This window comes from Prosopis cineraria, unplaced genomic scaffold (genome assembly GCF_029017545.1).
Source record: "Prosopis cineraria cultivar Desert tree isolate PC_DT_omini unplaced genomic scaffold, ASM2901754v1 PC1, whole genome shotgun sequence".
NCBI lineage: Eukaryota > Viridiplantae > Streptophyta > Magnoliopsida > Fabales > Fabaceae > Prosopis > Prosopis cineraria.
The window spans coordinates 5,014,172-5,030,594 of NW_026555332.1; the positions used below are offsets into that span (position 1 = coordinate 5,014,172).

General features: G+C 29.8%; 1 protein-coding gene across 4 annotated transcripts; it reads left to right on the forward strand.

Moving 5' to 3' along the window:
* Positions 1-9,580: 9,580 nt before the first annotated feature.
* On the forward strand, positions 9,581-13,536 carry LOC129305136 (protein WHAT'S THIS FACTOR 9, mitochondrial). Of its 4 annotated transcripts, none has more exons than XR_008591883.1 (3): positions 9,582-11,394; positions 12,430-12,567; positions 12,658-13,536. XR_008591883.1 is itself a non-coding variant. In XM_054945103.1 (2 exons), the coding sequence occupies exon 1, from the start codon at positions 9,777-9,779 to the stop codon at positions 11,388-11,390; it is 1,614 nt and encodes a 537-aa protein (XP_054801078.1). In that variant the 5' UTR covers positions 9,581-9,776; the 3' UTR covers positions 11,391-11,394; positions 11,806-12,032. The 4 variants fall into 4 exon arrangements, 2 of the variants coding, with proteins under 2 accessions (XP_054801078.1, XP_054801063.1); XR_008591884.1 differs by having other exon boundaries at positions 13,017-13,536; XM_054945103.1 differs by lacking the exons at positions 12,430-12,567; positions 12,658-13,536 and adding an exon at positions 11,806-12,032 and having other exon boundaries at positions 9,581-11,394.
* The last annotated feature ends 2,887 nt before the right edge of the window (positions 13,537-16,423 follow it).

The window sequence follows — 16,423 nt, forward strand, 5'->3', positions numbered from 1 at the left end:
GGTGTGTACAAGTGATATCCTGGTAATGTCGATGTGGACATTACAACCTCTCTCTTCCTCTCCCCTAGTTCTTGGGGGAAAAAAAAATCTCCTTCATCCATTTTTTTTTGCTCTCTCTCTCTCCAACCGTGCCATTAACACCATTGCCAACTCCCTAGGAACTCCGAGAACACTCGTTCTTTTCTCACATAGCACTCCTTCCTTCGATCTTTTCTCATCTTGGCTTCCACGAGCTTGCCATGGTAGTTCTTTCAGTCTCTGACTTAACCTCCCTTCGCACATGTTCCTTTTGCTCTATTCCCGGTCTTCTTCTCTTGCTCTATTCCCTTGGCAACGTCAAATCAAAATCTCCAAGGATGTTAGAGAAGAAAGATGTTTTTAGTGAAAAAAAAATTACTAAGTGGCTACCCATTACAATTAATAGTCAATAAATATTAAGGGTAGGGCAATAGTGTATTTTTTTCAAAAGTTTTGAGATAATATCATTCCAAAAGGAAAATTAAGATACGGAGAATTTCTCATGAAAAAAATTGTGGGATATTTTTATCCTTTAATTTTAGATAAAATAAAGTAGATATTTAAAAAATTTTAAAATATATATAATAAGAAATATTATATAATTATTTGTTTAGTGTAATCTAATTAGTGACTATTGTTAATAGGCTTTAGTACTTATTTTTAAGTGGATAAATTGACTCATTAGTTGAAAAAAATCTTGCATCAAGAAAATATGGACAAATTTTTTAAAAATTTAGGAGTATGGCAAAATCACATTGATATACTAGACTACATTATTACAAATGAGGTCCAATCAAATCTAAAATTTTGCTACACGCTAAGAGAATTGAAATAAAATAATTTTTCTTGATTAAATGACCAATGTGCCGTTAATAAAAATGAAGAAAAAGAATGTGAATTGCTCTTTCTGTTAAAAAATATAAGTCATTTTTTGAGAGGTTGAATGTTAAAAAATATAAGATATTTTTAGTCTTTCAAGGTGTAATGATTATTTTTTTTCAAAAGTGTCCCTATTAAATAAATCACTTTATATTTATTTTAGAGTGAAACACCTTATTAAATAAGGGTAAATATGAAGAGATAGGGTTATTTAGAAAACAGGTAACTATTTTATTAGAGGTGAGATTTAGTTAAAAATATCTTATATTTTTAAATAAAAGGAGTATACTTAATAAGACTTCTTGAATGCAAAATATGATTGGTTAAATTCTTTGTATTACTTGTGAATTTATTGACCCCAATTAAATTTGTAACTTATTAAATCATTATTTTAACTTGTTGAAAATTTTTATTGCTTGTAAATTTCCTTACTTTACTTAATAAGTTTGTTGCTTTACTTGTTAATTATTTAACTTGTGTTAAGTCAATTACAACTTGTTAAATTATTAATTTAACTTGTAAAATACTCCCTTTATTTAAAAATATAAGGCATTTTTTAAAACGTTAAATGTTTAAAAATGTAAGGCATTTTTAGTCTTTCGAGATTTAATTATTGCTTCTTTTTCAAAAGTACTCTTATTGATAATGACTTTATTCTAGGATGTTTAATAGGGGTAAATATAAAAAGATGGGGTTAGTTTAAAAGTAGGTAACTATTTTATTGAAAGTGAAATTCGGTTAAAAATGTCTTATATTTTTTAATAAAGGGAGTACATTATATAGCTTGTTAAAAATTAGCATCACTTGTTAGAATCCTAAGAGCACTTATGTAATCCATAACATGTGAATATTTAACCTATATTGATAAGTAATATGTTAACCCATACTCAGTAATAAAATGTGTCAACATTTGATAAATACTCAACTAAACTTTTTAAATTGCTAAACAATCATATACATTTTAGTATAAAGAAGCTTTGTTGTCACTTTACCTTCTAAGTTTAGTATGGTGAATTATTTGTCATTCTTTCTTTGCCACCATTTTCTCAACTCTGCAAAAATTAACCCTAAAGTCATTATCAAGTTATCATAGACTGCACTTATCTATCATATTTAATTTCTTTTGTTGATTTTCTATATTAAACTTGTCATTTACAATATATAACTTAATAAACAATCTTGACAGTTTTTAATTATCAAACATTCACTTATTAATACGCCAACGCTATTTGTTAATTTTACAAAAGAACTTGTCATTTCATCGTACTAAACAATTTTCAATGACTTATTATGATTAAATTATCACTTGTTTGTTAAATCATTTTCATTGTACTAATTCTAACATCTTGTCAATCACTTAAGCCCAATTGTTAACAAGCATGAAATAAGTCATTATGTAAATGTACATGTTAGTTTAGCATAGTTACTTGTTATTATGGTTTTCAATATATACTTGTTAATTTCTATGCCTTCACTGTTGAATCTCAACAGATTTCCTTAATGTCATATTAAATTTCACTTATTAATACCCTTTATTAAGTTGTCATTTACAAACTATCACTTGATAGACAACTTTGACATATTTCATTCATTAGGCGTTTCCTTATCACTCGCCTTCAAATAAGTAAACTAACTTGTTATTTTACCATGCTAAAAAACTTCCAATCACATACTTAGCCAAGCACTCCCTTATCATATTCTAATAACTTAATATTTTAACTTGTCATTTTGCTTGCTTTTGTTAATTTTCTAAAATTACTTGTTATTATGATTCTTACACTTGTTCATCTAATCTGGCATTTTATAAGTAAAAAAGTAGATATCTAGGTTGTTAAATTAGTATGAACAATAAGCAAATTCTACAATGTTGCTTGTGATTCACCGACCATGACTTTTTCATTCTTACAAAATCAAGTGAGGATTTTAAAAACACATAACAAATAAGCATCAATTGGAAAATCAAATGCCAATTCTAGATCCAAACTTGCAATAATTGACTTCAGCGATTGAGATGCAAAAAGCATTATTCGCAATGCTTTACACCACTTTTCTACAATCAAACTTAGCTCTATCTTATCTTTTTCCCCCCCAACGAATTACTTTGTTATTTCCACAATCTACCTTTCTTCTTGTACAATAATACCTAATATCCATAACTGCGACATTGAAGTGAACTCGATGTTTAGGCCATACAATCCAATAATAAACGCGTTACATTAATGACCATATTCACCTTGTGCCATAAAATATCTCAGTATTCTCCCTGCTACATCCTGCTCTGGATCTTCCAGGAGATTGAGACACTGTTCCTTTCGGTTCATTGCAATAAATGGTATAAAAAAGATGAAAAAAAAAATTATGGACCTCTGTTCACATAGATACCAAAAGAGTAATAAAAAACCACACTGACCCTCACGACATATTTCTTCGCAAGATTCAATTCCAAAAATCTCACAATATCTTCCCTCTTCATTCTAGTATGTAGTCTGCACAATTCACCTTCTTCTCATTTCTCACTGAACAATGGATTTGAATCAAGTGAAGTAAGAATCCAAGAACTTTCTTCTCCTATATCCTTTATGTCAACCAGAATCAATCCCATCATGTCCTCAAATATCAGCAATTGAGTTGAGGGCAGTATCAAGGAATATCTCTGCCACAGTAACTAAAGAGAGGGCGTCAGAAGAAAGAAGGAAGAGAGATGAGGCGGCGGCGGCTGTGTTGGAGCAGGCAGCGCAATCACTTGGAGTGTGATCTGGAGAGGAGGAAGAGTGAGAGAAGAAGGAAGACGGTGACCAACCTACCTGAGCAAACCTTTGAATTTTTGAATATTTAAGTGAGGACAATATGGTCATTTAATTTAAGAATTCTATGAGACTATTAATTATAATTAGAGACTCCAAATTATTGAAATCTCAATAATAAATAACAGTCCTTATTTAAAATTAAAAAACATATATGAGTTTACAAAACTGCCCTTATTCAAAAAATAAAATAAAATAACACGAATAAAACTACTATGATGGGTTAAGATTATTATAAATCTTAATTGAGAAAATCAAAATTCATATCTAAAAATGGATTGTTTTTTAGTATAAAACTAAAATTTGCTTGTAAAACTTTCGAAATACACTTATGACTATATACTAGTCATTTAAAAATTTACTAAAGTCATTTTTAAACATGAAGCCAATTGCTTGTAAATTTTTATGTTTATTAATATATAGGTGAACCATTTAAAAAATAAAAAAATACTATTAAAATTACTATCATGGGGGGACTATTGTTAATCTCAATTAAAAAAATAAGGATCTCAATTGTTATGGGTTTGGACTACTAAAATTACTATTATAAGTTAATAATTATTAATCTCATTCTCAGGTGTGAATCTTGGGTTATTCAGCTGAGATTAATAATATAGTCCAAATTGATAATAGTAATTTCAATACTCAAACGTAATTTTATAAGCTCATATATATTTTTAATTTCAAGTAAGGATCGTGCTCTATTATTAAAATTTTAATAATTTAGAATCCTTAATTATAATTAGTAGTTTTATAGGGTCGTTAATTGTTATTTTTTCAAAGTTTATTTCATTTCAATCCTATTAGCATGCAATGAATTGTCAAAATTTATTGTGTCTCATTATTAATTAAATCACACCCATGATCCTATAATGAAATTCACCCTTTTATCTTCCACTCCTCTTGTTCTCCTGTACTCCCTCCATCCCTACATATAAAAAATTTTTTAAAACTTTTTTTATTTCTAAATATAAGAAATTGTCAGCATATTTTTCAATGAATGAATCATTATATTCTTATTAAATTAAAAAAAAGATAAATACTTTTATCAATTTACTTTGAAAAAAGATATTCATTTTTTATTTATAATAATTCGAGGTAAAATTGAAATGTTGTTGTATTTTTAATTAAATAATTAACTTTTATTGATTTACGTGATTCAGTTAAAAATATTTTATATATAAAGACAGAAGGAATACTATTGCAACATTGTTTTCTGGTATAAAAAAATTAAAATTCATTAATTTTATCTAAAAATTAAATAAGCTTTTAACTTTATCTCTATTAAATATAAATATATTAATAATATAATATTTTTTTAATATTTAATGGAGGATAAAAGAAAAAAATTAATTCTTTTTCTAATCTGCAATAAAGAAGATGATTTCAAAATTTGATTAAATTTTCAATCATGGATGAGAAAACATTTTTAATTTTTTTCCTATTTATGTACAAGCGTTTTTTTAGTCATATTTTGCATTTCTATAATAAAAAAGTGTCCTTGTAGATCTCAACTGCTCACCTAATTTATTACAAAAATATTATTTTTATTTATAATTTGTATAAGCACATATTTAAATCTAATGCAGTAATTTCATTTTTCATATTTCATATTTTAATTAATCCAAGTAATTGATTATGAATTTATTGCCCCATTGTAACAATCACAATGTATAAACTTTCTATGCAATGTACGAGGAGTATAAATTAATTGTAATTAAAAGGGAAAAAGAAGTTTAGAACAAAGTGAATGATAAATATTGACAAATTCAATGTTAGGAAGTCCAATCAATCCAATTAAATTAAATATTATCAATCCAATCCAAGCCTTTGTTTATTCATGGATAATTATGTGTTGTTGTTTTTTTTTTTGAAAAGTTAAAAAATATGAAAGTTTTGAGGATTTTGTTACATGATATTGAGAACAAACGTGATTTTGTTACATGATATTGAGAACAAACGTAAGTCTACCACTATAAATTATATATAAACGTAGTTTATATAGAGGTGTTTAATAATCTGAAAACAACTTATTCATGTATTATTCTATGTGGCATGATCGATGTGAGCATGTAATTGTTAGTTTTTTTTTTGGTATGAAATGAATAATTTTACAAATATTTATGTGATGTAATTTTTTTTTTAAAGTTAACGCTTCTCGTGCATCGCACCGGAAGTTCATGCTATTAAATATAATAAATAAGTTCCCTTGAATCGTTTCCTCTTTCTTCATAACAGTATTGCTTTAAATTTTACCATTAGTTCTGATGCTCTGACAGACTTGCGGAGTATGAAAAAGTTGAAGGAGAGCATGGGAGATTAGAATTTGTCAAATTTCTCGTGATGCAAATGTTGCTGCAGATCATTTGGCGAAACAAGCTCTTGATGCGTGGCCTGGATTGCACATTCTTAACTTTCCCACGGAGAGTCTTAGACGTTGCATGGATAGCACTTGTACTGTAAATGAGTCTAGAGTTTAGGCTCATCTATTTCGTATCAAAAAAAAAAAAGTTGAAGGATAATTTCAGATGTGTCGATCTTAATGGTAGGCAGAATTTTATTGACACTCAGCTCTCAACTTACAGTGAAGATGAGATCTTACTTATTGTGGATGGGGCGTTCTCTACTCAAACGCAGGTCACCAGCTGTGGCAGTGTGTTTCAAGATTATACATATTGGGAGAGGTTAGGTGCGTTCATGCTTGGTATGCAGGATTGGGATGCGTTAAAAGGGGAGGTTTTGGCATCCTTCATGGGTTTAAAAAATGCTTGGGACAAAGGCTATAGGAATATATGTCTTTGCTCTGATTCAAAGGAGGCTTTCCAATTGATTAAGGAAGCTGATGTCAAGCTTCATGCATACTGGAGCGAGAGCTTGGAAATACAAGAACTTAATCGTAACTGGATGATGCATCTGAAGTGTGTATGCCTCAGGAGTCTAATGTTGTGCTGACAATTTGGCCTAACGTATTCTCTCACGGGTAAAAGGTCTGTCCATTTTCTTTCGCTTCCCCCATATCAACTATTTATTATTGAAATCATTTATTGAAAATCATTTCAATAATAAATAGTTGATATGGGGAAAGTGGAGGAAAATGAAGAGAAAAAAATGAGGAGGTTCTTCTCTCTTCTCTCACTTGTACTTGTGTTCTAAAATTTAGAGTTATGAAATACTAATACTTCAAATTACATCCCATATTTGTATCATATTATATCTGATATTGATATATTTTTTTTTCTGTATGTATCTGTAGTGTATTGAAATATTATTTTTAAATTTTAAATATATATTCAATACTTTTAGATTGTGAGTCGATACTTTAAAGTTGATATTTTGGGACTATTTTTAAGAAATTAAATTTTATTGATTATTGTGATATTAATTTTTTTAAATATATTTTTTATTTACTTTTAAAGTCAAATATTGGATTTTTTTTAAAAAATAAGTTTTAGAGATAATAAAATTATAAAATTTATTATTTTTTAAAACATAACAATGTTGTAATATAATCTTTTGGCATATAAACCCTAAATATAGAATTATTAGCAGAGACTAGATAATAGACAATTAGATAGAGATAGAATAAAAATATAATTAATAATTATATTTTACTTGGTATTATTATAAAGAACTGCTCCCTACATTTAAAAATATAAAGTATTAAAAAATATAAGGTATTTTTAACTGAATTTCACCCCTCAATAAAGTAGACTTTCAAACTAACCCTATTTTTGTATATTTATCCTTATTAAACACTTTACAATAAATATAAAGTGATTATTAATAATGACACTTTTGAAAAAGAAATAAAATTACATCTCAAAAAATTAAAAATGCTTTATATTTTTAGTTATCCAATTCTTTAAAAAATATTTTATATTTTTGAACATATTATATTTTTGAACGGAGAGAATATATGCATATGCTAAGTTGAATATTTTTTAATATTTTTATAATTTTTACAAATATATTTACACAAATCGAAAACATATTGTATTCTATATTTTAAAATATAAAAGTATCGATATATCAATACGCGTATCAATATCTATACAATATAGATTTAAAGTCTAATGATTTGTCGCAATTGATTGGGAGAGAACTCCTAAGGAGCGTCCTTTGCTTTTCTTTGCTGTTTTTGTTTATTTTATCGTTCTTTTTTTTTTTTTCAATTTCCCCATGTATCCAAATATAAAAAATAAAAAAGAAATTTATGATAAACACATTACTGAGGTAATTTATAAATAAAACAAGAAAAAAAAAATTCTCTTCTTTCCTCATAAATAAGACGAAAGGGGCATTTGGCAGCAAGAATCTAGAAACTCCTCCGATCAATCAAAGGCATCGGAGCAACTCTTGTCACCCTGATTTTCTTTCATAAACTTTCAACCAAATGCATCTTAAAAATCAAAGACAAAAAAGGATTAAAAAAATGTAATAGTCGATATGTTAACTATATTTATGAAAAAAGGAGTAGTTTAATTTATAAAATTACAATTAATGATTCTTAAAGTTTGTGGTAATTGTGTTAATTCTCACATTTGTGTTGTATGGTATTGAATTTTATTATATTTGTCATAAGAGGAGAGGATATTATAATTAGTTTTTATTTTTATTTTTTTAATTCATTTTATTTCCATCATTTTTAGCAAGCAAACTACCATTAAATAATTTGCAATTTTGGTTCTCCAGTGTAGTTTCTCTTATATATAAATCAATGTTAATATGCATTGGTGGTAAATGAAAAGTTAATGATTTGGTACTTATAATTTTTCTTAATTGTAGCTCATTTTTTTATTTTAATTCAGTATAACTCAATTTTTAAATTTTAATTTAATACTGCTCAATTCTTATAATATCATTTGCCTGTTGGAAAGAAATTGAATGAATTAAAAAAATAAAGATAAATACAATGATCAAGACGTGAAGAAGAGATAATAAATCAACCATATTTATGACAGCAAATGAGTAGTTAAATTCATGATATTAGGAGCCATAATTCTTGAGATTTGTTGTGATTTTTATATTTGGAGTATGTGGGTATTAAGCCTTTTTTTTTCCCCTCATGTTTATCATAAATGATTGAATAATTTAATTTATTTTTATTTTTTTAATCTATTTTATTCAATTACGTGAACGGAATGTAATCCCAACCATATAAAACTTTGTCCTTGTTTTGAGAATAAACTTTATTTTCTATAATTTTATTTTTTTAAGGAGAATATCAATGAATGATTCCTAAAAGAATTTAATATTTTAGAAGAATTTTGAAAAGATCATGTACTTGTTAAAATAATAATTTTACTTATTATTTTGTTTAATGTTTTCTTGTTAGAAATATTTTTATGAAATTAAATTTCTTTTAGAGTCTTTTATTAATATTCTCCCTTTTTTAAAATATAGGAGCCAACATTTTAAATAATTAAAGTTTAGTAGTCAGTTCTACTAAATTAAAATTATAAAGATTGAATTCCATCAAATCAAAGTTTGACATCTAAGTTTTAATTAAATCAAAATTAATTAATTTTTCAATAGTAAATACTCCCTTCAATTTCTATTATAGAACACTTTTTAAAAGTGTTTTTTAATCCTTGATATAAAATACACTATGAGGGTATTAATTATACTTTTTAATATTACCTATTTTTAAACTAATTAACTATAACAGAAAATATAATGTAAATTTAAAATTTTTTATTTAAATAAAAATAAAATTAATAATACTTTTATTTTTAATTAAAATTAATAATTTAACTATCCTTCCATGATCCAGTAAATAGCTGAGGATATGTTACAAGTGAGACCGGGGAGAGCATACATTAAGTGGCCTTATTATCATGCGTTTATCTTTTGCACAGGTTTGTTCCAGTTTTATTCAATAAAAAATTGTGCTGTGTAAAGTGTAAACTAACTATCAAATTGAACTATTGATGATTGAAGTGCAATGGCAAAAAGTTCAGGTGATTGTAATTGTAAAACCCTAAAACCAAAACCCTCTCTGAGGCTGCAGCGAACTACGTTGTTGGTTACTGGGTAAGCTGAAACAGGAAGTCACCGTTACTGCCACTGCGTGCAATGTGGTTCGTCTTTCTCTGGTCGCAGAACAAGTCTGTTCTGAGAGCACACTCCCTATCCAAACAACGTCACCACCTGAATCAGCTAAGAAATTTTGTAGATGGCAGCGGCACCATCAAATTGGTCCGAGATCGTGGTCTGGACCATGCCGTTGAGAAGGAGAAGAACCTTCAGCCATTGATCAATCTCAAGAACTTCATCAAGGGTGAGCCTTCGAAGTCTACTCCCATCTCTGTTATTGCTGGGAACAGGGAGCGCCTTAAAATTCCTTATCGCCCCATCGACTTTATCCGACAATATCCTTCCTTCTTTGAGGAATTTCTTCCTGGTGGAATTGGGATTCACCCTCACATCCGGCTCACTCCTGAAGTCCTCAACCTCGATGCTGAAGAGCAGTTAATGTATCAGAGCGATAGCTATAAACAACAGGTTGCGGATAGGCTTTTGAAACTGTTGATGATATCAAGAATCCATAAAATCCCGTTACCAATCATTGAACACTTAAAATGGGATCTGGGTCTTCCACAGGATTATATTCAGAGTATAATCCCTGAGTTTCCTGATTATTTTCGGATTGTGGGTAGAAAAGATCACGCATTCGGTTCGGAGAATAAGCAGGCTCTAGAGTTGGTTTGTTGGAGCAATGAACTGGCAACTTCGGTTATGGAGAAGAAGGTGGTCATGAATGGGGAAATGAGTAATGCAGAGGGAAAACCAATAGCGTTCCCTCTGCAATTCTCTACGGGTTTTGAGATGGATAAAAAGTATAAGAAGTGGTTGAATGACTGGCAGAAGTTGCCATATATATCTCCATATGAAAATGCATCTCATCTTTTGCCCAAGAGTGATGAATCTGATAAGTGGGTCGTCGCTGTTTTGCATGAAATTCTTCATATTTTAGTTCCAAAAAAGACAGAGAAAGAAAATTTACTGCTTCTTGGAGAGTACCTGGGTCTCAGATCAAGATTTAAGAGAGCAATGCTTCAACACCCTGGTATATTCTATCTCTCGCATAAAATTGGAACCTACACAGTGGTTTTGAGAGAGGGTTACAAAAGGGGTTTTCTGATTGAGCGTCATCCACTGATGACTCTGAGAGGTCAGTATGTTCACCTCATAACTACCACTGTGGAAGATAGCGATACAGCTAAGGCACAGGGCAAAAGCACCCAACAAGAATCGAACGGCAAGAAGTTTGATAGAAAAGCAGAGGTTGTTGAGAACAGTGGAGAGGAGCACAAAGGGGAGATATGTGAGCCCTCCAATGCTGAAGTTGAAGAGGTTAGTGACACTGATGATGTTGATAACGATGAAGGGCACTCTCATAGGGGAAGTCATAAAACCTCCCCAAATGATAGAGCTGGAATAGTCCAGAAAGGAAAATCTTTGAGGAATTCTCGAAGAGAAAGTTCAGTTGAACGGATTCAACTTAAAACCATGAAAAAAGCTCCAAAAGAAGTTTCAAAAAGAGTGCAAATGCATGATAGACATAAAGATGTTGAGAGTTCACAACAGAGATCAAAATCACCTATAAGCAGGGCGAAGTTAACTAGCGAGAAAACCCCACTTAGTAAAAGAGGAAGAAGAAAATCTGTTCAGGAAGCTAACACATAGGCAGGTTAGCATTCTTGCCATTGATTCCCGTACTGTTGTAAGCTTGAAGTTTTTCTTTAAACATCATACCATGTCTTGCTATTTGATTCTCTGGTGTATCAACTCTTCTTTCTGAACTATATGACTATGCTATTAATCATATCTGTTATAGAATAGCAGCTTTTAATGATATCTTAACTGCTGGTATGATATGACTTAGAGATTGGGTTGTCTCAGTCAATATAGCAACAACATTGGCAATCTGATAATTTATTTCTTTGTTCCGCAATCAGAGAAGTTTGACTGGCAATGTTACTGCATTTAATTTATGTACTTTTTGCCAATATTTCTTAGAATGCAGGTTTAGAGTAATCTGATGTAGAAAGCTCAATTTATTTAGAGATCTGTTCAATTATGTTTAATTTATTATTTTCAGAATACAAGCAAGAGGCTTCTCAATAAAGCATTAAAAGGAGATTATAACTTACCTTGTAATCCTTAGAACATTACTTTCAATAATTTTGGCCTCCAAGATTTATGAAATTATCTTGTATACAAATATGGATGTGTTGATTATTAATGTTTACATATCTTAAGGCAATACAAGCAGAGTTGAGAATGGAAATGATGCATATAGTAGAATACAAACAAACTCAACAGCCTCCTTTTTTTTTCATTGAAAAAAAGAAAGAAAGAAAGACAGTTGTTTAGTTTGATTGCATTCTACTGATGTTTGTAAATGTTTGGATGAGATGCTACAAAATGATCTACCTTGTAATCCTTTTTTTTTTTGCTTTAATAGAGAATGTGATTATAAGATCTATCCAGGGTGACTTGTCTTGGCACATTTTCTATTATTTGAGTGTATCTTGGTGCATTTTCTATTATTTGAGTGTATCACACTGGTTGAGGTGACCAGGTTATTGGTCATTAATGTAGCCTAGTATTTTAATTTAGCAATAACATTTATTTTAAATTTATATGTTTAGTTTCATTTTGCTCGACTACTTTTATAGGGCAAATAGACTTATTTTAAGAGACATAATTGGTTATTGCTCAGGGCTTTTGATCTATCTAAAGGAAAGGAGGTTTGAAGCTTAGGATCAAATCTATAGCGCTCGAGAATTTTAGGAGAGAAAGTAATGGGCGAAAAAGATGCCAAACACTGCCAGAGAGTTTTCTTCTTGTCAAAAAACTGGTAAATGGTAATTCAAGTAACTCGTTCATTCACAGATGGTGTCTCCTCCATCGTTATTCAGTTCTTCATTTTTAATGATTTATCTACTAGGATATGTTGCTGATATCGGAGGTAATCAAACGCACTGATGTTGGGGATTTTTTTTACTCAATTAATGCAAATAGGACACATGCAATGTCATTATTAGAAATCCTATTACCAGAATCTAAGGGGAATAATGGGGAATACTACTGATGACATGTTGGAGTATGAACAAATTCATGGGATGAATGAGGAGAAATATTGAAGTGGAGTTAAAATAGCACATTGAGAGCCACAAGTGGTTGATTAAATAATTCCCAATTTTATCGACAAGCATCCATTTGGGGTTTCATTTTTTTTCCCCTGATCATGTATCTGTAGAAACTCTGATTCCAAGTTCTGAGCCTAATTAATTTTGCTGGTAGAAGTTGGTTCAGTTGGTGAAGATGTGATCTATACAACATAATGACATGAGTTCGAATGTAGCTATCAATATGAGGGTCTTACTGGTGAGTACTTCATAGGTACTTCTGTAAAAACTTTTTGAGCAATGTGCCCTACTCTAATTTTAATGAGCCTCTAGGATTCAGTTCATTTAAACTTCCAATCTCGCCTAAAAAATGAGAGAGAATCCTTAGCTTGGGTGATGACATGTAGGTTCTGGTCATGTGAGATGCTCCCTCGTATGGACCCTGCAGCACAATGTTCCTTGTTAGAGGTTATTGAATTTGAGACCTTATCTACCCTCTTGTAGTCTGAGACAATTCTGTTGTGCATTTCTTGTACCTGTACAATACTATTAGTGCTCAGTGTTCTGCCAAGAAGATATTTTTCCCAAATTCCAACAGTTTTTTTATGTATATTTTTGCTGTACCATTTTCTCAAAGATCGAATCCTCAGGGAAAATCTTACTCCTTGAAAGTAATAAACTTCTTCCCTTCGCATTTATGCATTTTGTTAGTCCGTCCTGCATCTATATAATTGCTCATACATCTTGTATAGCACCAAATCCCAGCCATGGCAAATGGAGCCTTACCCAGCATTCTCCTTGCACCAAAATTATGGGCCAATTCCACAAAAAGGCTGGTGAAGAAGGACATCTAAAACTTATTGACAAGGGATTGGAATATAATTTTGGATTGAATTTATAAAGAAGCTAACAAATGCGCAGTATAAAGCTGCTCAAGATAGTGTTCATTGAGTGACGCGTGGAATAGGGGCCTGTTGTAGACTAATTGATTTGGATGTATGAATGCCACGTTATAGTGCTTTCTTGTTTGTTTGTCTTCCATTTGTATGGTGTTACCATCATCTTTTATTCCAAAAATCCCAAAAAAGGGGCCGAATCAAGGAAAGTGGGTTTAATTTTTTGTAAGGGCTTTTTTGTTTTCTGAAAAAAATTAAGCAAAAGAAGACAGTCTTGAAAAAGAATTTTGTCTCACACTAAATCTGAAAACTGCATCACCTCACCAAATTCATCATGATATTAAAAAAAAAAGGAGGGAAAAAAGGCAAAGGTGCGAAAGGTTGAGGCAGAATCAACAAGCTATTGCCAACATACAATAGTAGCACTATGCTCTTCAAAGTATGTTTTGGAAAATGACAATTTAGCTTGTCTTCTTGTGACGAGGCTACATGCCTCCGTATGCGTTGGAGCCTCCCAGCAAATCTGCTTTTTTGGAGTTGGATCTTCATCATCACAACAACGCACTAGTGTCGCACGGTCGTTTTATATATTCGACGAAATTATATACTTGACGTGTCATTTTTCAAACTTTATGTAATTATTCTACTTATTAATCAGTAATAATTAAAGAATATATGCTCGTGGTATAGTGGGATTGATGAAATGTCGCCACTTGTCTTCTGAGTACACAGTAAACATTGTCGACATCAGAGAAGTGAGAACAAAGATTAAACCATTTCCAACTAGTTTGCATTGAGGTTTAAATTTTCAACGATTTATTTAAATGATGAAATCCTTTACATCTCGAATCAACTTGAGTTCATGAATGTTGTTACTTTCTACACACTAAAATATTTTAGATCTTGATATTGCTATTTTTACAAATGTTTGGTGTAAATTATGTTAGATTCTCATTTGCATTGCATACAGTTCGAGAAATAAAATTTATTAATTGTATGATTTAATATAAATATTATATTTTATTTACACTAATTTGTAAAAATTTTTGAAATTACATTTTTTTATGTGAAATACATTACAAGCAGAGGACATACAAACCAAGCAAGAGAAAAAAAGAAAGAAAAAAAGAAAATAAATTACATATTTCATTGAAATTACATTTTAGTGCATTGAATAACGAATAAATTATATTCAAGTATGGGCTGCACAACACCTTACTTGTCCTTAACTTCAGTGGCGGAGCCACGTTTGATTGAGGGAGGGCAAGTGCACCCTGTCAATTTGGCAAAAATTACAAGTATACGGTGAGAAATTTAATATTTTACACAATTACACTTTATATCTTTATATTTTACACTTACATCCTTAATCAATTATTTGATATCGCTCAAGTTTGATTAAGATCTGAATATATTAATTACAAATTTTTCAAACCCATAATAATTTAGTTTAAGCATGATAAATTTTAATACAAAATATTAAACTCTTACTATACATGAGATAACCTTCATAAAAAAATCATTATTTACTTTTTAATTAGAAAATCAAATCCAAATTTTTCACAATGATTTTTTTTCATTATTTACTTTTTATTTCTTGCTCAACAATATAATTTTAAAACATGAAATCACAAAATAATAATTTTTTGTGATTATTTTTCACCTCTATTATTGTAATATATATAATTATTTATCAATTATTAAATGTTTATTTTTATAATATTAATATTTTTAAATTAAATCGCACTCTTTGAACTAGGGTCCTAGTTCCACCACTGCTTAACTTGTTGCATAGCCTTGAAAGTACCCCCAACATTAAAAACAAATAATCAAGTTTTAGTCTAACACGATTTGAAATAACCAGGCAATTACTTGTCCGAGTTGAACCAAACCATCATCAAACCAAGGTTAGCTCAACAAGTAAACAGTAAAAAAAATTTGGATACTTAATTTTATATACTTAAAGTAAATTTTTTTAATCAAATCAAAAAATGTGAATTATATATATATATACAATATAAAATGATGTGTGCATCTTTATTCTTTTTTATACTGGACTTGGTAATATTTTCTTTTACCAACTTAACACCTACTTTAGCAAATCTAGTATGTAACCAGGTCTAATAAAGGAGGCAACAAATTCTTAAGAAAGAATAGTAATACAAATTAAAGGCAGATTTGGATAGAAACTAATTAATTAAATAGAAATAAAAGAAAAGTGTTGAAGGTGTTTTGGCAGGAAAGTAAGGAAAAATAGAGTCTGCAGAACTTCAACAAATACCAAAAATGAAAGAAAGTGAAAGGTATTTTCTGCAAAGTGAACAAAATGCTTCTTGGCCTCTCACATACACCCCTTCTTATTAGGCACTTTGTCTCCCCATCACCCAGCCATTTCACTATTCGTATTGCTTGTGTGTGGTTCCCCCCCCCCTTCTCTCTCTCCACGCATTCCTTGTGGGGATTCCTAATTTTTTTTCTTTATATTTTTACATAAAATCTCTTTATAATATTACTAATTAAACACAATATCATCATGTAATAGTTCTATTAATAAAATAAAATTTATTGTTATTGTTACTGTAAATACTACTTTGTTTTGAATTGGCAAGAAAGATAAAGTCTCAAAGTTCACATACGAGTTTTCAGGGGAAAAAAAAAAGAAATTTACATATGTACCCCTTCCAGTTTT